The 23,870-nt window shown below is 43.3% G+C and overlaps 1 protein-coding gene across 2 annotated transcripts in view; it reads left to right on the top strand.

Annotated features, from left to right (window-relative positions):
* birc2 (baculoviral IAP repeat containing 2) overlaps positions 1–9,691 on the top strand; it is a 48,537-nt gene extending 38,846 nt beyond the window's left edge. For both annotated transcript variants that reach the window (XM_067986398.1, XM_067986399.1), the window contains exons 7-9: positions 1,376–1,630; positions 8,026–8,067; positions 8,417–9,691. In XM_067986398.1, the coding sequence (XP_067842499.1) occupies positions 1,376–1,630; positions 8,026–8,067; positions 8,417–8,610 (491 nt within the window). In that variant the 3' untranslated portion in view covers positions 8,611–9,691. The remainder of the gene's footprint in view (positions 1–1,375; positions 1,631–8,025; positions 8,068–8,416) is intronic.
* The last annotated feature ends 14,179 nt before the right edge of the window (positions 9,692–23,870 follow it).

Below are 23,870 nucleotides of genomic sequence, written 5' to 3' on the forward strand. Positions count from 1 at the left end.
ACTGCTTTTTTTTCATACTTTTAATGACTTGGAATTGGGTGTACATGGCACAATTTCAAAATTTGCAGATGACACAAAACTTGGAAGTGTAATGAACAGTGAGGAGGTTAGTAATAGATTTTAAGAGGACATAGACAGGCTGGTGGAATGGGCGGACACATGGCAGATGAAATTTAACACAGAAGTGCGAAGTGATACATTTTGATAGTTAGAATGAGGAGAGGCAATATAAACTAAATGGTACAATTCTAAAGGAAGCGCAGGAACAGAGACCTGGGGGTATATGTGCACAAACCTTTGAAGGTGGCAGGGCAGGTTGAGAAAGCGGTTAAAAAAGCATATGGGATCCTGGGCTTTATAAATAGAGGCATAGAGTACAAAAGCAAAGAAGTTATGTTGAACCTTTTATAGAACACTGGTTCGACCATAACCGGAATATTGTGTCCAATTCTGGGAACCGCACTTTAGGAAGGATGTGAAGGCCTTGGAGAGGGTGCAGAAAAGATTTACTAGAATGGTTCCAGGGATGAGGGACTTCAGTTAAGTGGATAGACTGGAGAAGCTGGGGTGGTTCTCCTTAGAGCAGAGAAGGTGAAGAGATTTAATAGAAGTGTTCAAAATCATGAAGGGTTTAGATGAAGTAAATAAAGAGAAACTGTTCCCATTGGCTGAAGGGTCGAGAACCAGAGGACACAAATTCAAGGTCATTGGCAAAAGAAACAAAAGCGACATGAGGAAAAACCTTTACGCAGTGAGTAGTTATGATCTGGAATGCACTGCCTAAAACTATGGTGGAAGCAGATTCAATCGTGGCTTTCAGTAAGGAATTGGATAAATACTTGAAGGGAAAAAATTTGAGGGGGAATGGGACTAACTGGATTGCTCTTACAAAGAGCTGGCATGGACCGAATGGCCGTCTCCTATGCTATAACCATTCTGTGATTCTCTAACCTAACGTTTCTGTGCATAGGTTATACTGCATTTAGAAATCTTGTCTTACAAGAATTATATCATTCACGTTAGAGCATATATCTGTTGATTATGTACCAAGTTCAGAAGCATTCTTTCTATCTTGTTGAGTTTGGAAAGAAACCTGATAATTAGAACTCTAGTAGTTAGAAGCCTCCTGTTTTTTTTTCCAAAGGGATGGATTCTTTGCATGGTGTACAGTTCCCAAACAAAGCAGGTATCAAGAAGCCAATGCATTATTGCTAAACTGCAGCATGAACCACTGGAAATTAGTGATGTACCACAGAAAGTGGAGAACGTTTCAGTAAACTAATTCTGTTTGGCTCTAGAAAGAGGAAGGGGGAAGCATTGACAGACGATAGAAAATAAACAAATTCTGAATAACTTTTTTCCCCCTTCTTTGCAGATGGTGTATTGTTACTGAAGAAAAATTGTGTTGCATTGAGTCAGAATTTGACAAATATAGCACCTTTACTTGAAGATCTAGAAATGCGATCCTTAATTAATAAAATGGAAAGTGAAATGATCAAACTAAAACCTCAGACAAATGAACAAGCCAGAGAGCTACTTGATACAGTAATTCGCAAAGGAAGTGCAGCAGCTGAAACATTTAGAGATGTCCTGTTGGTACATGAACCTGAATTGCATGAAAAGCTTTATGGTAAGTAATTCCTGGTGCCAGTTTGTTTCACTGTCATTCTATCCCACGTTAAACTAGGACATTCATACTAATAGATAAATTGCGTACAAATATTACAAGTTTTTTGTATATTAATGGCTTATATTGTCTGACTGTTTATATAATGTGTGAAACATATTACAACCAGTATTCTGCGTATATTCTATGTTAATGTTTTTCTTGGTTCAATAAGAATGTGGAGGAATAGGAAACCTATAACTGACAGTCTCTTCCCTTCCCCAAACAGCCCATTCTTATTCAGCCAAGAAATGATGACTGTAGTTATAAATAAATGCACTTTACATTCCTGATATTATTTAATACTTAAGTTGACTAAAGTTATGTTTTAAAAACTGACATTCCAAACCATGTTATGAGGGTACACTGGCTTTTCTTCTCCTTGCAAACTATGCCCACCCCATTCTGCTGCTGAGTAGATAGGTGGGTAGTCCAGTCCTTTGGAGAATCATGCTTATGTTTTCACCTCCTGCAGTATTGCAGGTTGGAGCAGGTATTCCTGGCAATAGTGGTTTTAAACTACAGGTGAGAGGTTGGCTATATAAAGTTGTTATCATTAAGTTTGCTTGCATAACTGATGCTGTTGCCTAATTCTCAGATAAGTAGGTTTTATTTTTTGGAAAAGGGAAGTTGTCTGACCAAAAATGACCCCTTCCTCTTGCCCACTTTCCTTCCCCCCCCCTTTTTAATTGGTTTGATTTGGCCAGAATATTCATAACTATTTTCTACGGTAGACCTTGAAGCCATTATTGTGTTCCAAATTCCCCTTCTAAACTGCTTTTACATTCCTCAAATTCTTGTGAAAAGCAATATTTTAAGTTTCTTTTCTTTACTCTTCACATTTCAATTCTAACAATTATTTTGAACTGGATTACTAAACATTAGATCCAGAATAGCCTCTGACTGTGTTGGCTGTTTGACAAACTGAGAAAGGTAACAATTATGCATCACTAGAGGCATGTAATCCCATTAGTGTTCTTTTTAAAACTCCTGCTGCATTCCCAGGCACTATTTGAGTAACTGAAATCCCCCACAACCTCTTTTGGTTCCTCGCTCATTTCCAGGTTTCTAGAAAGAAAATTTCTGTCCTTTACCTCTATTCAGTGTCTGCTGTATTGTTGCATTGAATCAACAGGACATTTACCCAACTAGTCTATGCCAGTGTTTATAATCCACACAAGCATCCTCCCACTCTAATTACCTCTTACCACTGTGCCCCCCTCCCCTGTTCCTCTATTTCCATCTCCCCAATTTATGCACCAAGCCTGCTCTTAAATGCATCTGTCGTTTGCTGCAACCACTCTGTGGCAGCAAGCTATACGTTCTCATTCTATGTAAAGAAATTCCTCCTAAATTCTTTATATGATTGCCCAATGCAATTGTATTATGTTTCTCCTATATTGTCTTCTTACTTCTGTTGCTGTTCCTGTTTTGTTTTGGGGGAGTTCTTCAGTACACCTGTCTTAATATTTTGGGTAGAGGGGGGGAAATCTTACCTGGTAAAGACATGTTTGTTTTAAGTAACTTTACTACATCTGTGGCCATTAATGCGGAGAGATTGGTTCTCTATTACATTGAGTTGCTCTGACGTGTTATGGGGTGGTCTTGAGGCATTCTTGAGCAGCTTAATTTAGGAATGTGGAGCTCAGCATTTCAGACTGGGATGAAGACTGATCTGGAGATAAGAAAATCTAGTATTGGCTGGATAATTCTGTATGGTAGGGGGAATTAATTAAAGTGAAGATCAGGAAAGTGGGGTGGGGGGGGAAATTAAAAATGAGTACACGTGTAATGAAACTACTCCTGGGCTTCCCTTTGCTTTAAGCTTACATTGTAAACTCTAGAAAATCCATCAATTGTTGCAACACTGTAAATGCCACAGCAATTTCATCAAGACAGACCAACAACACTGAGTTTCAACATAGAAACTAACAATTTTATGAAAATTTATTATTTATTTTAAGGTATTTAGTTCTTAAATTACATAAGATTATAAAATTTTGTATCCCCTCTGATAGCTTAGCATCATAGAAAGGTTACAGCACTTTGGCCCATCAAGTCTGCCCTGGCTCTATGCATGAGAAATCCAGCTAGTCCCACTCCCCCACACTATCCCCATAGCCCTGCACATTTTTTTGTTTCAAGTACTTATCCAATACCCTTTTGAAGGCCATGATTGAATCTGCCTCCACCACCCCCTCGGGCAGTGCATTCCAGATCCCAACCACTTGCTGCGTAAAAGAGATTTTCCTTGTGTCACCTTTGGTTCTTTTGCCAATCACCTTAAATCTATGCCCTCTTGTTCTTGACTCCTCCACCAATGGGAACAGTTTCTCTCTATCTAATCTGTCTAGACCCTTCATCAAATCTCCTCTCAACCTTCTCTGTTCCAAGGAGAACAATCCCAGCTTCTCCAGTCTATCCATGTAATTTAAGTCACTTATCCTTGGAATCGTTCTAGTAAATCACCTCTGCGCCCTCTCCAAGGTCTTCATATCCTTCCTAAAGTGCGGTGCCCAGAACTGGACTCAATACTCCAGTTGCGGTCGAACCAGTGTTTTATAAAGGCTCATCATGACTTCCTTACTTTAGTACTCTATGCCTCTATTTATAAAGCCCGTATGCTTTCTTAACCGCGTTCTCAACATGCCCTGCCACCTTCAACTATTTGTGTACATATACCCCCAGATCCCTTTGTTCCTCTATCCCTTTTAGAATTGTGCCCTCCAGTTTATATTGCCCCTCCTCATTTTTCCTACTGAAATGCATCACCTCGCATTTTTCCACATTAAGCTTCATCTGCCATGTGTCTGCCAATGCCACCAGCCTGTCAATATCCTCTTGAAGTCTATCACTATCCTCCTCACTGTTCACTACCCTTCCAAGTTTTGTGTCATCTGCAAATTTTGAAGTTGTGCCCTGTACTCCCATGTCCAAGTCATTAATATATATCAAGAAAAGCAGTGGTCCCAGCACTGACCCCTGGGGAACACCACGGAACACCTCCCTCCAGTCCGAAAAACAACTGCTCACCACTACTGTTTCCTGTCATTTAACCAATTTTGTATCCATGTTGCTATTGCCCCTTTTATTCCATGGGCCGCAATCTTAATAGCAAGCCTACCATGTGGCACTTTATCAAATGCTTTTTGAAAATCCATAGACACCACATCAACTGTATTGCCCTCATCTACCCTCTCTGTTACCTCGTCAAAAAACTCAATCAAGTTAGTTAAACACTATTTGCTTTTAACAAATCCGTGCTGGCTTTCCCCAAATCAATCCACGCTCGTCCAAATGACTGTTAATTCTGCCCCGGATTATCATTTCCAAAAGTTTTCCCACCACCGAGGTTAAACTGACTGGCCTATAGTTGCTGGGTTTAGCTTTGCACCCTTTTTTGAACAAGGGTGTAACATTTCCAGTTCTCCAGTCCTCTGGCACCACCCCCATATCTAAGGATGTCTGGAAGATTATGGCCAGTACCTCTGCAATTTCCCCCCCCCCCCCCCCCCTTCCCTCAGCATCCTAGGGTACATCCCATCCGGACTGGGTGACTTATCTATTTTAAGTACAGCTAGCCTTTCTAGTACCTCTTCTTTCTCAATTTTTAGTCCATCCAGTATCTTAACTATATTTTCCTTTACAGAGACTCTGGCAGCATCTTCTTCCTTGGTAAAGACCGATGCAACGAACTCATTTAGTACCTCAGCCATGCCCACTGCCTCCATGAGTAGATCTCCTTTATGGTCCCTAATCAGCCCCACCTCCTCTTGCTACCTGTTTACTGTTAACATGTCTGTAGAAGACCTTTGGATTCCGTTAGTCTATTCTCATACTCTTTGCCCCTCTTATTTCCTTTTTCACTTCCCCTCTGAACTTTCTATATTCTCTCTGGTTGGCACTTGTGTTATCAACCTGACACCAGTCATACGCCGCTTTTTTCCACTTCATCTTGCTCTCTCTTTTGTCATCCAGGGCGCTCTGGCTTTAGTTGCCCTACCTTTCTTCCTCATTGGAATGTACCTTGTTTGTACCCAGATCATCTCCTCTTTAAAGGCCACCCACTGTTCAATTATAGTTTTGCCTGTCAATCTTTGATTCCAATTTACCCGGGCCAGACCTGTTCTCATCCCACTGAAATTGGCCCTCCTCCAATTAAGTATTTTTAATTTTGAGTGAACAGTGTCCTTTTCCATAGCTATTCTAAACCTTATGATACTATGATCGCTGCTCCCTAAATGCTCCCCCACTGACACTTGCTCCTATTGGCCCATCTCATTCCCTGGAACCTAGTCTAGCAATGCCTCCTTCCTCGATGGGCTGGAAAAATATTGATTGAGAAAGTTATCCTGAACACATTTCAGTTCCTCCCCTCCTTTGCCTCTTGTTGTTATCCTAGACTATATTAGAATAGTTGAAATCCCCCATTATTACTACTCTCTGGCTTTTGCATCTCTTTGTAATTTCCCTGCAAATTTGCTCCTCTATATCCTTCCCACTCGCTGGGGCCTTGTAGAATATACTCAGTAGTGTAATGACACCTCTATTCTTCCTTAACTCTAACCAAGTAGATTCTGTCCTTAACCCCTCCAGGATATCCCCTCTCCAGCACTGCAATATTCTCCTTAATCAATACTGCCATGCCACCCCACCCCACCCCTCCCTTTCTTTCCTTCCCTGTCTTTCCTGAACACCTTGTATCCAGGAATATTTAGTACCCAATCCTGCCCTTTTTGGAGCCAGGTCTCCATTATCGCCACAACATTGTATTCCCATCGTAGAAACCAGTTAGGTAACTAAATTTCAAGTTAGAATATTCATACAGTTCAAACCAGTCCCGGGAATCTGACCCGAGCCATCCTTTCATCCAGCACTATATCTTTGTATTGCTTCAGAGAGGGCTTCACTAACATGAGTGGTTATCTTGAGGTTTTTTCTCTTGCTGGTACTGATCATTGGTACATAGCAACTGTAACAGTTAGTGTGAAGATTTATTTGAAAAGGACTCAATTGTTCATTCCGTTGCAGTTGGGATGTAACACTGTAAACGTCTGATGCTTTGTTTCTCCCATATAAATGGCTACATTTTAACAATCTTATCAACATGGGGAGGGGAAGCATGAAATGTCTTGCAACAGGAAATGAACGAGGCAGACAGCATTACATCTTTTAAGGAGAACCGATAAATATTTGAAACAAACAAGATGCAGTTTCTTTGCGAAAGAGCAGGGCAATGAGGTTAGTTTTGGATTGCTCTAGCAAAGGGCCAGCACAGGCACCATGAGCTAAATGACCTCCTTTTGTACTGTAAACCTGTATAGTTCTGTAGGGAGAGGACAATGGATTATGTAGTAATGGTTTAATCAGAAGCTTTTTTTTCTCCCATTCTACTCCACCATTTTCTATCCTGCTCCATATTAACCTCATATTTTGTAGTGCTATATTGCCATGCATAATTGCTCAATTATTGTGGCCCCACTACTGTGTGCTTAAAAATTAAATGAATTGTCCCATGACGAGGTACTGGAATGTTATCCCAGCATGCTTTAGCATATTCAGGAGGGAAAGAAAAGGTGATGTATGAGGAGTCTCAAACGACAATAACTGTTCAAACTTGTACATTTTTTGTGAAATGAAAGTTCATGCTGTCCTCCATCACCCTTGACTGACTCTCCTATTGCTCAGCTCCCTGGCTCTGCCCTTGTGTGGTTATCGCTCCTAACTGTGACAATGCAGCAAGTGCAGCTTCAGCAGTGGCTTACCTGCCTATTGCTGCACAGTCACTTCGCGTTCTTTTAAGGATCTTTCCATGGTCTATTCCTTGTCCTAGTTTTTGACCAACCAAGTCTTACTGACCGACACTGGAATCCTATCCCTCAAGGTATTGGATTTTAAGATCCTTGTTCCCGTTCCGTTCCCTCACCCTACCTCTATAACTTCCTCCAACCTTGTGTATCCTCCAGTATACTTCAGTTCTCCTGAATCTGGCCATCTCTGCATCCTCCTCTCTACACTCCCGGCCCCATCCCTACACATCTTTTGTTGTAGAGCCTTCAGCTACCTCAGCCCTCCTTCCTAAATCCTGCTGCATTTCTACACCTTTTAAAAGCTATCCTAATATTCCATTCTTAAAAAAACGAACTTTTGATCACTTCTCGTAACTCACCCAGTGGATCAGCGTCCATATCCTTCCGGGGTGCCCCCCCCCCCAATCATATAAGGAACTTTGGGATGTTTCCTACATTGTAAAGGTGCTATATAAATGCAAGTATCTCAAGTCTTAAACTGATCTGTGCAGATTTGTAGTTACTGTTTACTTTATATAATTATAGTCTCTAATCTGTTTTAAATTCCAGTTCAAAAAAGTCTGCCTTATTCAGCGTCATCAGATATGTTGGGTAAGTTTTTTTCCTTCTTCACCTACCTCCTCCTGTTAAATAAAAGTATGTATATGCACTAATAGTAAACTTAATCAGTTTGCTTATAAATTCAGTTTATGTTTTTAAGCATATTATAACCTATGTTGTTTACTTTTAAATGTAAGGAAGCAATAGACTGGGGAAAAAAAACTCATCTGGGGTTCTTTCTGAAATTGGCCCCCATTGTGCTTTCTGTTAAAATGTACTGGAATGGAATTGGCACACAAGACACACTAATTTCCTGCTTATTCTGTTCACTAGTAGTTTGAATTTTACAAAAGTTATCAGTGCGGTATCACAGGTAACAAAACTTTTTATTTTCTTTTAGGCCTGAGCATGGTAGAGCAATTACGAAGGTTGCAGGAAGAAAGAACTTGTAAAGTGTGTATGGACAAAGAGGTTTCGGTTGTGTTTATAATGTGTGGTCATTTGGTTGTTTGTACGGACTGTGCACCTTCCCTTAGGAAGTGCCCAATTTGTCGTGGTACCATCAAAGGAACAGTTAGAACATTCTTGTCCTAATCCTGATAACTAGCTTAATACTACTAAGTATAATCAGCTTACTCAGCCTAGATCCATGGAGCAATTGAACTCTGATCAGTTTGCTGGTAGAAGTATGGGTAAACTCCATCACTTTAATGTGAGTAAAATTACTGTAAGACAGAGTATACAAGCTTTTACCTTCATGGGCTACAAAGCTGCACATTGTGGAGCTTTGGGGCCCACACAAAGTTTAAATTTGCTGATACTAACAGACTTGAGTTTAGAATTTATCTACCATTAAAGCAACATTATTAAGATCAGTGCGGTACAAACTTCCAGGCCCACAAAATTCAAACTGGACAAACGAGTGAGTAAGAAATGTAAGTGCATATATTCTTGTCTTCCAAGGTTGGATTACCAGAGCTGGGCACCATGGTTTGAAAACTCCTGCTTTAAGGACTTGGGCAGGGCACAGTTTAAGCACCTTCGCTTGACGCACTATGTTTTTCAGAATGGTGCCATTCTCACTGAACTGTATAGGTAAATTCTGTTCCATTAGTATAGCACCCTGTTAAAGCATATTGGGGCATGGGTAATGTTTGCCATAGTGTGCCAAGGCATAATATGCTTTGAGCATAGTGGGAGAAAAGGTTGAAATTGGCAATTATATAAGATTTAATATTGCTGTGATCCTTAAAATTTTTATTTCAAGTCCTTTACTTAAACTTTAAATTAGGATTTGTGACTAAAAGTAATTAACCTGGTTGTAGTGAGTTTTTCAGTATGTTTGTATTGAAATTAGATGTTTTAATGAGGCATAGAAAATCTTATACAAAGTTTTGATTTAAGGTGAAAAGAAATGCCATTGTTTGCCTGAATACCTGACTGAATCTAACGGCTCCAGATAATTCATCCATAATTATATTACAGGCATCAAATATAAATCTACTAGTTACTTGAATGCAAATAAGTCGCAGAAGAGCAGACAAACTGGAAAATCTGTAATTTTATCATATGCTGTGTTCTAGTCAAGAGCAAGAGGATTTTTGATAATGCTATCAAGACATTTATTATGTAAAATGATATGTTCAGATTAAACTTATATAATATTCAATCAAAATATATTGGGGTTTTTTGTCACAGGCTTACATAGTATCATAGTATGGCACAGCACAGGAGGCGGCCATTCGGCCCATTGTGCCTGTGCCAGCTCTTTGAAAGAGCTATCCAATTAGTCCCACTCCCCTGCTCTTTCCCCATAGCCCTGTACATTTTTTCCGTTCAAGTATTTATCAAATTCCTTTTTGAAAGTTACTATTGATTCAGCTTCCACCACCCTTTCAGGCAGTGCACTCCAGATCATCATAACTCGCTACATCAAAAAAATGTTTCTTCTTGTCGCCTCTGATTCTTTGAAATTTATGCCCTATATACCGAAATCCAGGTCATTAATATATATCAAAAAGAGCAGCGGTCCTAACACCGATCCCTGGGGAACACCACTGTGTACTTCCCTCCGGCCTGAAAAACAAGTGTTCACCACTACTCTCTGCTTTCTATCCCTTAGCCAATTTTGTATCCATGCTGCCACCGCCTCTTTAATTCCATGGGGTTTAATTTTGCTAACAAGTCTATCGTGGTATTTTATCAAATGCCTTTTGAAAGTCCATAAACACATCAACTGCACTACCTTCATCAAAGAAATCAATCAAGTTAGTCAAACATGATTTTCCTTTAACAAATCTGTGTTGACTTTCATTTATTATACTTTTCCAAGTGCCAATTTTGTCTCTCAAAGTTTCCCCACTATCGATGTTAGGCTGACTGGCCTGTAATTGCTGGATTTATCCCTCGCTCCTTTTTGAACAGGGGTTTAACATTTGCAGTCCTCTGGCACCACCCCCATATCTAAAGAGGATTGGAAGATTGTGGCCAGACCCGCTGCAATTTTCACCTGTACTTCACTCGGTAACCTAGGATGCATCCCATCTGAACCGGATGAGGTTTTTTTTTTACTTTGAGTACTACCAATCTTTTAAGTACCTCCTATTTTTATCCTATCCAATATCGCTACTACCTCCTTTTACTGCTACACTGGCAGCATCTTCTTTAGTGACTATCAATGCAAAGTATTCGTTTAACACATCAATCATACCCTCTGCCTCCACAAGAAGATTTTTTTTGTCCCTAATCAGCCCCTCCTTTGCTTTGACTATCCTCATATTATTTATATGTTTATAAAAGACTTTTGGGTTCCCTTTTATGTTAGCCGCTAATCTGTTCTCATATTCTCTCTGCCCCTCTTTTTTAGATCTCCTCTGTACTTTCTATATTCAGCTTGGTTCTGAACTGTTATGAACCTTACATTTGTCGTAAGCCTTTTTCTGTTTCATTTTAATCTCTATATCTATATCTTTATCTTTAGGCATCCAGGGAGCTCTAGCTTTGGATGGCCTTCCTTTCCCCATCGTGGGAATGTGTCTACTCTGTACCCGAACTATCTGCTCCCTGAAGGCCTCCCATTGTTCAATTACTGTTTTGCCTACCAATTTCTGATTCCAATCCACCAGGGCAAGATCTCTTCTTAACTCACTGAAGTTAGCCCTCATCTAGTTAAGTATTTTTACACTTGATTGTCCCTTGTCCTTTTCCATAACTATTCTAATCCTGATATTATGATCCTAATTGCTCCCCTGCTGAAACATGTTCCACTTGCCCCCCTTCATTCCCCAGAACTAGATGCAGCATTGCTTCCTTCCTCGTTGGGCTGGAAGCACACTGATCAAGAAAGTTCTCTTGTACATTTCAGGCATTCCTCCCCGTTTTTGCCCTTTTCACTGTTACTATCCCTGTCTATATTAGGATAATTGAAGTCCCCCATTATGATTACTCTAGTTCTTGCATCGTTCTGTAATTTGCCTGCAAATTTGCTCTGCTGCTTCCCACTATTTGGTGGCCTATAGTCAACGGTTCTGGTCTCCATATTATAAAAAGGATATAGAGGTACTGGAGAAGGTGCAAAAAAGATTTACTAGGATGATACCAGAACTGAGAGGTTATACCTTTCAGGAAAGATTGAGCAGGCTGGGGCTTTTCTCTCTAGAAAAGAAGACTGAGGGGTGACCTGTTAAGAGGTCTTTAAGATTATGAAAGGGTTGATGGGGTAGATACAGAGAAGATGTTTCCACTTGCAGGGGAGACCAGAGCTAGAGGTCATAAATATAAGATAGTCAGAAATCCAATAGGGAATTCAGGAGAAACCTCTTTAACCAAAGGGTGGTTAGAATGTGGAACATGCTACCACAAGGAGTAGTTGAGGCGACTAGCATAGATGCATTTTATGGGAAGCTAGATAAACACGAGGGAGAAAGGAATAGAAGGATATGTGATGGGTTTAGATGAACTAGGGAGGTAGGAGGCTCTTGTGGAGTATAAACATAGGCATGGACCGACAAGAAAAAGAGCGAGAAACCTGGAATCTTTACAACTGTACAAATAATAGAAAAATGTTGTTAAATTATGCTGCTTCTGCAACAGATACTTTACAAAACTGATAATGCGACTTAGCGAAGGCACCAGATACTAGGAAACCACCTGGCTTTCTAATGCTCTCCAGTTCAAACCCCACTGCTGAAAGTGAACCAAATCTAAGCTGCTAAATGATTGTCCCACAGTATTTCAGAAAAGACAATGACAAACCAATTCAAGGTTGTGGCCATATGGTGCTCCTTTCAGCCGTAACAAAGGTTCCACATGCTTTTCACAGGTCAGAGTTTTCATGCTGGAGTCGTTGGTGTAGTTGGAGTCTGGACCATCATTAAAAAAGACATTGACACACCACAGGAGACAAAAATAAATTCATCAAATTGCTTATTTCTGTGCTGTACATTCTATGTAAAATTATACACCAGTAGTGTAATACCTCCTCTATTGTTCCTTAATTCTAACCAAATAGATTCTGTCTTTGGCCCCTCATCTACATCATTCCTTTCCAGTGCTATAATTTCTTTGATCAATACTGCCACTCTCTATCCTTTCTTTCCTCCCCTATCTTTCCTGAATACATTGCAGCTAGGAATACTAAGTACCCTGTCCTCTCCTTCTTTGAGGTGTCTGTTATTGCCATTATATCATAGTCCCTTGTCCCTGCAGAACACCAACCTTAATTACCACACTACGTGAATTTACGCACATGCACTCCAAACTCAACTTAGACTGCCTCACATTTGCTCCTGTCTGATCCCTGCTATTTCTGAACTATTCTTTACTCTAGTGCTATTTGTGTCTCCCAGTCCTCTGTGTACCTTGTTTCTCCTGCCTAATGTTTCATCCTGGTGCCCATCCCCCTGCCAAATTAGTTTAATCCCCCACAGCACTAGTTAACCTCCCCGCGAGGACATTAGTCCCAGCTCTATTGAGGTGCAATCTGTCCACCTTGAACAGATCCCTCCTGTCCCAGAACTAGTTGCAGTTTTACAAATTAAGATATAACTAGATCAGTTACTTGAATAAAAGAACTTGCATTTATAACATAACACAATTGTTTTTAAAAAATCAAATTAGAATGATGAAAGACACTGTTTGCTTCTATGTAAACCATTAGAAGATTTACCATTTGTAACAGTCAACAAAGCACACATAATTAGTTGGCTTCAAAATTCAACAGTTTTTTGAAAATTGAACATGAGTCTGAGCAAGTTGTGTGTAATTAGTATATCATTCTCTCACACAAACTCATCTTTGTTTTTTAAAAGAAACACTCAATATAAACTTGGTCGCGTCTGTTACCACCACTGATAGAACTAACATTATCTACTATTGCCACCGATACTCACCCAACCCTTTGTCTGAAATGTGTAATTTGATCCAGTCTGCTGCAGAGTAATTCAAGTTCTTTCAATGTGTAATTTGATCCAGTCATTGTCAGGCAGGTTAGAGCTCAGAGAACGCACAGCACTGACACTACCGAATTCAGATAGGAAGGGGTGAGGCCATGGATGGATTTGAACATGAGGATGTAAATTTTAAAATCAAGGTGTTGGTGGACTGGGAGCCAGTGTAGGTCAGCAATCACAGGGGTGATCGGTGAATGAGACTTGTTGCAAGTTAGGATATGTGCAGCAGAGTTTTGGATGAGCTCAAGTATATTGAGGGTGGAAGGTGGGAGGCCGGCCAGGAGAGCATTGGAATAACTGGAGGTAACAAAGTCATGGGTGAGGATTTCTGCAGCAGAAGGGCTGAGGCAGGTGCTGAGACGAACAATGTTGTGGAGGTGGAAGTAGGTGGTCTTTGTGATGGAGAGGATATGGGGTCGGAAGCTCAGCTAATAGTCAGTTAGGATGCCAAGGTTGCGAACAGTCTGTTTCAGCCTAAGACAGTGGCCAGGGAGGGGGGTGGAATCGGTAGCGAGAGAACGGAGTTTGTGCCAGGGACTGAAGACAATATCCTTGGTCTTCCCAGTGTTTAATTGGAGGAATTCGCAGTTAATCCAAGACTGGATGTTCGACAAGCAGTCTGACAACAGTTAGTGGAGGAGTCGAGAGGTGGTGGTGGTGGTGGTAAGGTAGAGTTGGGTGTTGTCAGTATACTTGTGGAACTTCATGTCTTCGGATGATGTCGCCAAGGAGCAGCATATAGATGAGAAATAGAATGGGGCCAAGGATAGATTCATGGTGGACTCGGGGTAACAGTGTGTGGACGGGAAGACGAGTCCTTGCAGGGATTCTTTGGTTACGACTGGATAGGTAATAGTGAAACAAAGCAAGGGCATTTCCATTTAGCTGGACAGTAGAGAGGCATTAGAGAAGGATGGTGTGGTTAACTGTATCTAAAAACTACTTAAACAAAGATGAGGGATAGTGCACAACAGCCACAGTCACAGGATGTCACTTTTGACTTTGATTAGGGCTGAAACCTGATCCGAGAGGTTCAAACATGGAGTTGCGGGAAAAATGGCAGACAGGTATAGGGCCAATGGATGGCAGTATTCCCTTCTACTCCACAGCTGCAGATAACGCACAGTGTCTCTTGGACTACAGGTTGGGAATTGCAGGCAACACAAACTGCACAGTGCCTCCTCTTCATTCCTACAGCTGCTCTGCCAGTTGAGTTATGTGTACCTATGAAAGCTGCTCATCCTCCTTCTGTTGCTCCTTATTCAAGAAAAAGATCATAATTATGGCTGATCAAGTGTTGATCCCTCTTTGTGTGAAGAATGATTTCTTGATATTCCTACATTTGAATCTGTTGTTTTCTCCTATACTAATCTTCCTGGCAGCTTTTCTCTGCAGTGGCCACAGCACATCAGTAGCTCCTTTGTGCCTCAGTGATCAGCACTGCACAAGGGAGTCAAGGTGTGGTCTGAGCAGCAGACTGTTCACAACTTCCTCTGCCATAAAGACCTGCACTTTCCTTATGAAAACCACCCACTTCTGGGTGGTTGTCTGGCACGTGGAATAGGCCAGCTTGATTTCTGCCATGATTTCCCTTCCATGGCCCCTCTGGCCCTGATCATTCTACTGACAGCGCACCCTGGAATCAAATGAACGGGGCAGGGGGGAGCTTGCTAATTTCAAACACATGGGCAGTAACAAGTGGCAACAGCTGCTATAGTCTCCTCCTATTGTTTGGTTGGTGGTTACATTGTTTTCCTGGACTGCTGCAGGAATGTAGGAGTAGGCCATCGAGCCCTTCAAGTCTGTTCCACCATTCAATTAGATCATGGTTGATCTGTATGTTAACTTCATTTACCTGCCTTGGTTCCATATCTCTTAATACCCTTGCCTAACAAAATTTTTATCAATCTCAATCTTGAAATTTTCAATTGAACCCCAGCCTCATCAGCTTTTTGGGGGAAAGGGTTCCCGATTTCTACTCTCCATTGTGTGAAGTGCTTTCTGACATCACCCCTGAGCGTCCTGGCTCTAATTTTAAGGTTATGTCCCTTTGTTTTGGACTCTCCCACCAGAGGAAATAGTTTCTCTCGCTCTCTCTCTCTCTCTCTCTCTACCCTATCTTTTAATCACCTTAAACACCTCAATTAGATCACCCCTTAATTTTCTATACTCAAAGGAATACAAGCCTAGTCTATGCAACCTTTCCTTATGATTTAACCTTTTTAGCCCTGGTATCATTCTGGTGAATCTGCACTGCATGCCCTCTAAGGCCAACATATCCTTCCTGAGATGCGATGCTCAGGATTGAATGCAGTACTCCAGCTAGGGTCTAACCAGACCTCTGTACAGCTGTAACATAACTGCCACCTCACTGTATTCTAGCCCCTTGACATAAAGACCAACATTCCATTCGCCTTTTAAAATATTTTTTGGACCTGTCTGCTAGCTTTGTGATTTCTGTACTTGGACCCCTAAATCTCTCAGCTCATCCACAGCTCCGAGCGTCTCACCATTTAGAAAATACCATGATCTATTTTTTTTTAGGTCCAAAGTGGATGACCTCACTTTCCCACATTAAACTCAATCTGCCACAGTTTTGGCCATTTAATCCAACAATGTCCCTTTGCACCTTTCTGCTCCCTTCTAACTTAGTTGGCATCTTAAATCCTGCAAGCCCAAGGAGCACAGGTTTCAGTGTATCTGTTGCACACCATGCTTAATCATCCATCACCATATCAGAATGGACAACATCAAGCGCTTTCAGGCCTCAGCCTCCTCTGCCAAGACCACCTACTACTCCAGGGTCATCCTGGAGAACGATTATTTCCCTCCGCTTCTATACTGCACCATCAATCATTTCCATAAACTCGTCCCTAACTACCCATCACCACCAACAAGTTGCGAGGAATTCACTATCTCCATGGTGGACTATCCCTACCTTATCCTCAACCTCGTGGCCCATAGTCATCGATTGTTATCATGGCTGGGGACTAGGCCTGCTGAAATGTGCAGTGTGGCAGTGCATCTCAGGAGCAGCAGCAGCAGGTGAATCTTTGAATGGCCTACAAACCAAGTGAAGCTCCCATGAAGGCCTGCCTGCACACCAAACATCAACATGGCAAATAATATACATGTTGGCAGGACCAACACAGAATATGCTATCATTTATAGGGAATAATACTGAATAGAGGTTGAGAGAGAAAAAGATGTAGATGTTATTGTGCACAGATCACTGAAGGTTCATGACCAACGTAGAGAAGCTGTAGCTAATCGTATTGGATTGTATTAATAGAACCATTCAGTACAAATCAAAGAACCCCATTCTCTCATTATACATGTTGCTGGTTAGACCACATCTGGAGTACTACACCCAAGTTTAGTCCCCTCATATGGTGGTGATATAATGTCCTTGGAAAAGGTTCAAAGGAAAGTGGCAGCAGCATGCTATGGACAGAGGTAAGCGATCCCACAACCAACGGATCAGATCAAAGCTCTTCAGTCCTGCCAAATCCAGTCCTGAATGGTGGTGAACAATTAAACAACTAACAGGAGGAGGAGGCTCCGTGAACATCCCCATTCTCAATGATGGCAGAGTCCAGCATGTGAGTGCGAAAGACACGGCTGAAGTGTTCGCAACCATCTTCAGCCTGAAGGGCCGAGTGGATGATCTATCTCGACCTCCTCCCGCTATCCCTACCATCACAGAAGCCAGTCTTTAGCCAATTCGATTCACTCCACGTGATACGAGGAAACGGCTGAGTGCACTGAATACAGCAAAGGCTATGGGCCCCGACAACATCCTGGCTGTAGTACTGAAGACTTGTGCTCCGCAAGCTAGCCATGCCTCTTGCCAAGCTGTTCCAGTACAGCTACAACACTAGCATCTACCTGACAATGTGGAAAATTGCCCAGGTATGTCCTGTCCACAAAAAGCAGGACAAATCCAATCCGCCAATTACCACCCCATCAGTCTACTCTCAATCATCAGCAAAGTAATGGAAGGTGTCGTCGACAGTGCTATCAAGTGGCACTTACCAATAACCTGCTCACTGATGCTCAGTTTGGGTTCCGCCAGGACCACTCGGCTCCAGCCTTGGTCGAAAAATGGACAAAAGAGCTGAATTCCAGAGGTGAGGTGAGAGTGACTGCCCTTGACATCAAGGCAGCATTTGACCAATTGTGGCATCAAGGAGCCCTAGTAAAATTGAAGTCAATGAGAATCGGGGAAAACTCTCTAGTTTGGAGTTATACCTAGCACAAAGGAAGATGGTAGTGATTGTTGGAGGCCAATCATCTCAGCCCCAGAACATCGCTGCAGGAGTTCCTCAGGACAGTGCCCTAGGCCCAACCATCTTCAGCTGCTTCATCAATGACCTTCCCTCCATCATAAGGTCAGAAGTGCAGTTGTTCGCTGATGATTGCACAGTGTTCAGTTCCATTCGCAACCCCTTAGATAATGAAGCAGTCCCTGCCCGCATGCAGCAAGACTTGGATAATATTCAGGCTTGGGCTGATAAGTGGCAAGTAACATTTGTGCCAGACAAGTGCCAGGCAATGACCATCTCCAACAAGAGAAAGTCTAACTACCTTCCCTTGACATCCAATGGCATTACCATCGCTGAATTCCCCTCCGTCAACATCCTGGGGGTCACCATTGACCAGAAACTTAACTGGACCAGCCATATAAATACTGTGGCTACAAGAGCAGGTCAGAGGCTGGGTATTCTGCGGCGAGAGGCTCAGCACCTGACTCTTCAAAGCCTTTCCACCATCTACAAGGCGCAAGTCAGGAGTGTGATGGAATACACTCCATTTGCCTGGATGAGTGCAGTTCCAACAACTCTCAAGAAGCTCGACACCATCCAGGACAAAACACCTGCTTGATTGGCACCCCATCCATCACCTTAAACATTCACTCCCTCCGCCACCAGCTCATCATAGCTGTAGCGTGTGCCATCCACAGATGCACTGCAGCAACTCACCAAGGCTTCTTCGACAGTACCTCCCAAACCCGCGATCTCTACCATCTGGAAGGACAAGGGCAGCAGGAACACCACCTGCACATCCCCCGCCAAGTCACACACCATCCTAACTTGGAAATATATCACCGTTCCTTCATCGTCGCTGGGTCAAAATCTTGGAACTCCCCTCCTAACAGCACTGTGGGAGAACCTTCACGACACAGACTGCAGTGGTTCAAGAAGGCGGCTCACCACCACCTTCTCAAGGGCAACTAGGGATGGGCAATAAATGCTGGCCTTGCCAGCAACGCGCACATCCCATGAATGAATTAAGGAAAAGCTACGAGAATAATTCCTAGCTTAAAGAACCTTAGTTACTCAGATAGGCATAAAGAATTGGGTCTATTTACTTTGGAGCAGCGTAGACTTAGATGTGACCTGATAAGAGGGAGACTGGGGAATGGGGGTGGGAAGAGAGGAACCAGGCAGGATAGGTCGGGCTGAGTCGGGAGTAGCAGCAAGAACATAGTGAGTGGGAGTGATGCTGAGAGAGAAGCAACTAGTAAAGGGATGAGTGAAACCTGGGGACCTTACTGTGGGTAAATAGTGAAAGATTATTTCCACTGGCAAGCTATGGAGAGCTGCATGGCATCAATTTGTGCCAGTTGTTGTGAACCTGGCATCACGCATGGCACACTATCAGCATGATCTGTAAAAACTCCCATCTGCTGGAGGGGCGTGGCCTCCATATTGAGCAGCCTCCCACCTCGCTTTGACTCTGAAAACACTCCAAGCCAGGCCAACCCAGCAATTGACCTGTGGGCCCCTTCAAATATGTGGCCCCATGAATGGGCACTGCAAGATCTTGCAGGGGGTTGTAGGCGTTTCTTTGAGGCTGAATTTGACAAATCTACAACATTGACTATTTTACATAATTTGAGCTGCAAGGTTGTTCTTGTGAGGTATATTTCATTCAAACCGAACAGGTGAGGGTGATATCATTGGAAATGATGTCACTAGAGCCGTAGCTTTTTAGCGTGCGCGGAGAGTGATGTCATCGGGTGGCCCGGCGCATGTGCGGGACGACGTCATTGGTCGATCGAAATCTGGAAGTACCCACACTGTCACTAATCACTCCGTCAAACTAAACACTGTGGGAGAGAGCTGAGGTGACTGATGGGGCATTGTATGTGGGTCATGGATTGTTTTCAGGCTCATTGGGTAGAAAGTGGGGGTGGGGGAGTCACCTTTTACATTACAAAGTGAATAGTGACACTGCGTCCGATGACGTCACTTGCCACACATGCACTGGGCTTTCCGAGAACTCAACTCGCTGTCGTTCATGCTCAGGAGCGTGATCCAGGTCTAATGGGAGGGGAGGAGGTGAACGAGATCCATCTCCCTGTGTGGACCACATACGCCCTCTCTTCCCCCCCCGCCCCCCAAGACCTGGACTACATTCTTCCCCCACCCTATGCTCAGTTCGCTCCAGCGTCCTGCTTCTCGCCCTTCCCCTGCTGCTCCTGCTTCCTCGCTTCTCTGCCATCTTTCCCCCTTATTGCTACCTGCATTGGCTGCATTTTTGCTGCTCGCCCTCTGGCCCACACTTTTAGTGAACGGGCAGTGAGGGCAGTTGGTGATCTATAATGCGCGTGCACAGCCTGATCACCGTCCTGCGCATGCGTGTCATTGAAAGAGGAAGCACTCAATCTCTGGCGACAGTCATAGCGTATAAACTTTACCTGAATGAAGTTTTTAAAATGTGACCTTTAGGTTTTCTTCAAATAGCTTTGAAAAACAACTGAACAGAAACTGCTAGAAACTAACCAGTCAGGTGCTAAACGATAGTGATGCATCCTGGAGAAGTGAAGAATATTGTACATGCTCAGACTGCACAGCTAAATTCAGCTAACAATGTCAAGTGATTAATTCCATGACCAGGTTTTTTTTTTGAGAGGCTGAAGCCTTCAAGTTAAACAGTAATCTCGGCAAAACAACAATTCAAGGGATAAATTTAATCATCTTATTGTGAAATATGAAATTTAATTTTTTTTCCATTTTGTTCAAACCTTTATTTTGGACATTAGAAATTCATTACTGAGGGGAGAAAAAGTGTGTAGAATATTTCAGAAATCATTTTGAGTGATTTGTCAAAACCTGGTGGCTGAACTCTTTAATTATAGTGACTGATCTACATAGAAATAAATGCAGATATAGGAATTCATAATGAGAAAAAGTTGATGCAAATAGTGCAACAACAGGAAACCATAGTTAGGCAGACAGGAAATGTGCAGATGTAAAAATTTTAATAAGGATATCGTGTGCGAAAAACACCAGAGGAAGTGAAACCTACGAATGTCTTTGTACTACGTTGCTTGGTAGATTATACCAAACCTTTATCATCCTCTATTTAAAAAAAATCTAATCTGCTTTAATTTTGCTTTTAATTAATTGAAAATAATGTCTTCTGGCTCTACTACCATAGCTTACTTTAAAATAATAAGGGTTTACCTTATCTATGCCACTCAATGATGTGGGTAAAGAAAGGTCTGATGCCCTGCACAATGAATTTAAGAGATCAGGAAACAAGCTTAGGAGCAGGACTTCCCCAGCCATGAGTGGTAGAATAGAGGACAGGAAGATTAGGGAAGTCAATGCATGGTGTCAAGAAGAGGGATTCCACTTTGGGCATTGACAACAGTTCTGTGACAGATAGGAATTATTCCGCAGGGATGAGCTACTTCTGAATAGGGAGGTTGCTAATGTACTGGCAAAATGATTAAATAGAGGAGTAAGGAGACTACATTATTGAGCGAAAACATTGGCCCGATGACGAGGGGGACAAAAGAAGTTATGCACTGACAGTTTAAGTAGTGAGTGTAACCATGAAAAATTTTAATAAGGATATCTTGTGCGAAAAATACCAAAACGATGGTGAAACCTACTGATGTCTTTGTACTACACTGCTATCGTAGCTCTGTGGTCCACTGTGGAATGGGGTTTCCAGGGCATCACAGCACTCCAGCAATCCGTTCTCCAGCTGATCACCAGGATTGCTGAGGCGCTGCCCCGGGAGAGTGGCAGTGGCACCATGGCAGTTGGACCTGCTGTCCTCTCTCAGGATGACAGCATTCCTGCTCCCACCCGTCCCACTCCGTCAGTGCCCCTTGTTGTTGCCTATCAGCCAGCCAGGCCAGACTGCTGCAGCCCAGGCCGAGATGCAGTCTGAAGCCGGGCCCTCCCGGCCCAGAGCTGCTCGAGGTCGTCCTCCAAGGCCATCAGCACGCTCCTCCATTGAAGACCAGCGGCCTCCCACCACCCATGCTCCAGCCACTGGGGAAGCACCTTGTATGAGCATTAGGATAGGTAAAAGCATACAAACAACAGGCATGAAGGCAATGCACAAGGGTGAATAGTTCTGTTCTATTTCCATTATTTCATCTATTCATTGATAAATGTGTCTTTGAATTTGCATTTGGTGGTGGATTTTATTTGTGTGATGAGCTGAGGGGGAAAGCAATGTGCAATCAGATGGAGGGCAATTTGATTGTCTTGTGGGAGCGGAAGGGTGGGTACTGTATGACTGTTGGTGAGTTGGGGGATGTAGTTGACATTACTATAGCGGGCACGGATCAGGCAAGCACGCAGAGTCCTTGCAGACAAGGCATGTGTTCCCTGTTGCACCCTTGTGTCTTCCTCCACTTCCTCGTGGCTCCGCCTCCTCAGCCTCTTCCTCCTTATCCTCCTCAGCCAACTCCTCCTCCTCCTCCTCCACCTCTGGATCAGGGTCTTCTCCGATCAATGGTAGAAAAGGCTGGTCCCTCATGATGTCGAGGTTGTGCAGAATGCAGCATACCACCATGAATCTGCCCACCCGATCAGGGAAGTACTGCAGGGATCCTCCAGACCAGTCCAGGCAGCGGAAGCGTTGTTTGAGGAGGCCTATGTTTTTTATTATTCGTTCATGGGATGTGGGCGTCGCTGGCGAGGCCGGCATTTATTGCCCATCCCTAATTGCCCTTCAGAAGGTGGTGGTGAGCCGCCTTCTTGAACCTCTGCAGTCTGTGTGGTGACGGTTCTCCCACAGTGCTGTTAGGAAAGGAGTTCCAGGATTTTGACCCAGCGACGATGAAGGAACGGCAATATATTTCCAAGTTGGGATGGTGTGTGACTTGGAGGGAAACGTGCAGGTGGTGTTGTTCCCATGTGCCTGCTGCTCTTGTCCTTCTAGGTGGTAGAGGTCGTGGGTTTGGGAGGTGCTGTCGAAGAAGCCTTGGCGAGTTGCTGCAGTGCATCCTGTGGATGGTACACACTGCAGCCACTGTGCGCCGGTGGTGAAGGGAGTGAATGTTTATGGTGGTGGATGGGGTGCCAATCAAGCAGGCTGCTTTGTCCTGGTGTCGAGCTTCTTGAGTGGTGTTGGAGCTGCACTCATCCAAGCAAGTGGAGAGTATTCCATCACACTCCTGACTTGTGCCTTGTAGATGGTGGAAAGGCTTTGGGGAGTCAGGTGGTGAGTCACTCGCCACAGAATACCCAGCCTCTGACCTGCTCTCGTAGCCACAGTATTTATATGGCTGGTCCAGTTAAGTTTCTGGTCAATGGTGACCCCCAGGATGTTGATGGTGGGGGATTCGGTGATGGTAATGCCGTTGAATGTCAAGGGGAGGTGGTTAGACTCTCTCTTGTTGGAGATGGTCATTGCCTGGCACTTGTCTGGCGCGAATGTTACTTGCCACTTATCAGCCCAAGCCTGGATGTTGTCCAGGACTTGCTGCATGCGGGCTCGGACTGCTTTATTATCTGAGGGGTTGCGAATGGAACTGAACACTGTGCAGTCATCAGCGAACATCCCCATTTCTGACCTCATGATGGAGGGAAGGTCATTGATGAAGCAGCTGAAGATGGTTGGACCTAGGACACTGCCCTGAGGAACTCCTGCAGCAATGTCCTGGGGCTGAGATGATTGGCCTCCAACAACCACTACCATCTTCCTTTGTGCTAGGTATGACTCCAGACACTGGAGAGTTTAACCCCTGATTCCCATTGACTTCAATTTTACTAGGGCTCCTTGGTGCCACACTCGGTCAAATGCTGCCTTGATGTCAAGGGCAGTCACTCTCACCTCACCTCTGGAATTCAGCTCTTTTGTCCATGTTTGGACCAAGGCTGTAATGAGGTCTGGAGCCGAGTGGTCCTGGTGGAACCCAAACTGAGCATCGGTGAGCAGGTTATTGGTGAGTAAGTGCCGCTTGATAGCACTGTCGACGACACCTTCCATCACTTTGCTGATGATGTGGAGATGCCGGTGATGGACTGGGGTTGACAATTGTAAACAATTTTACAACACCAAGTTATAGTCCAACGATTTTATTTGAAATTTACAAGCTTTCGGAGACTTCCTCCTTCCTCAGGTAAATGTCAGGAACTCCTCGAAGCCTAC

This window comes from Heptranchias perlo, chromosome 6 (assembly GCF_035084215.1).
Source record: "Heptranchias perlo isolate sHepPer1 chromosome 6, sHepPer1.hap1, whole genome shotgun sequence".
Classification (NCBI taxonomy): domain Eukaryota; kingdom Metazoa; phylum Chordata; class Chondrichthyes; order Hexanchiformes; family Hexanchidae; genus Heptranchias; species Heptranchias perlo.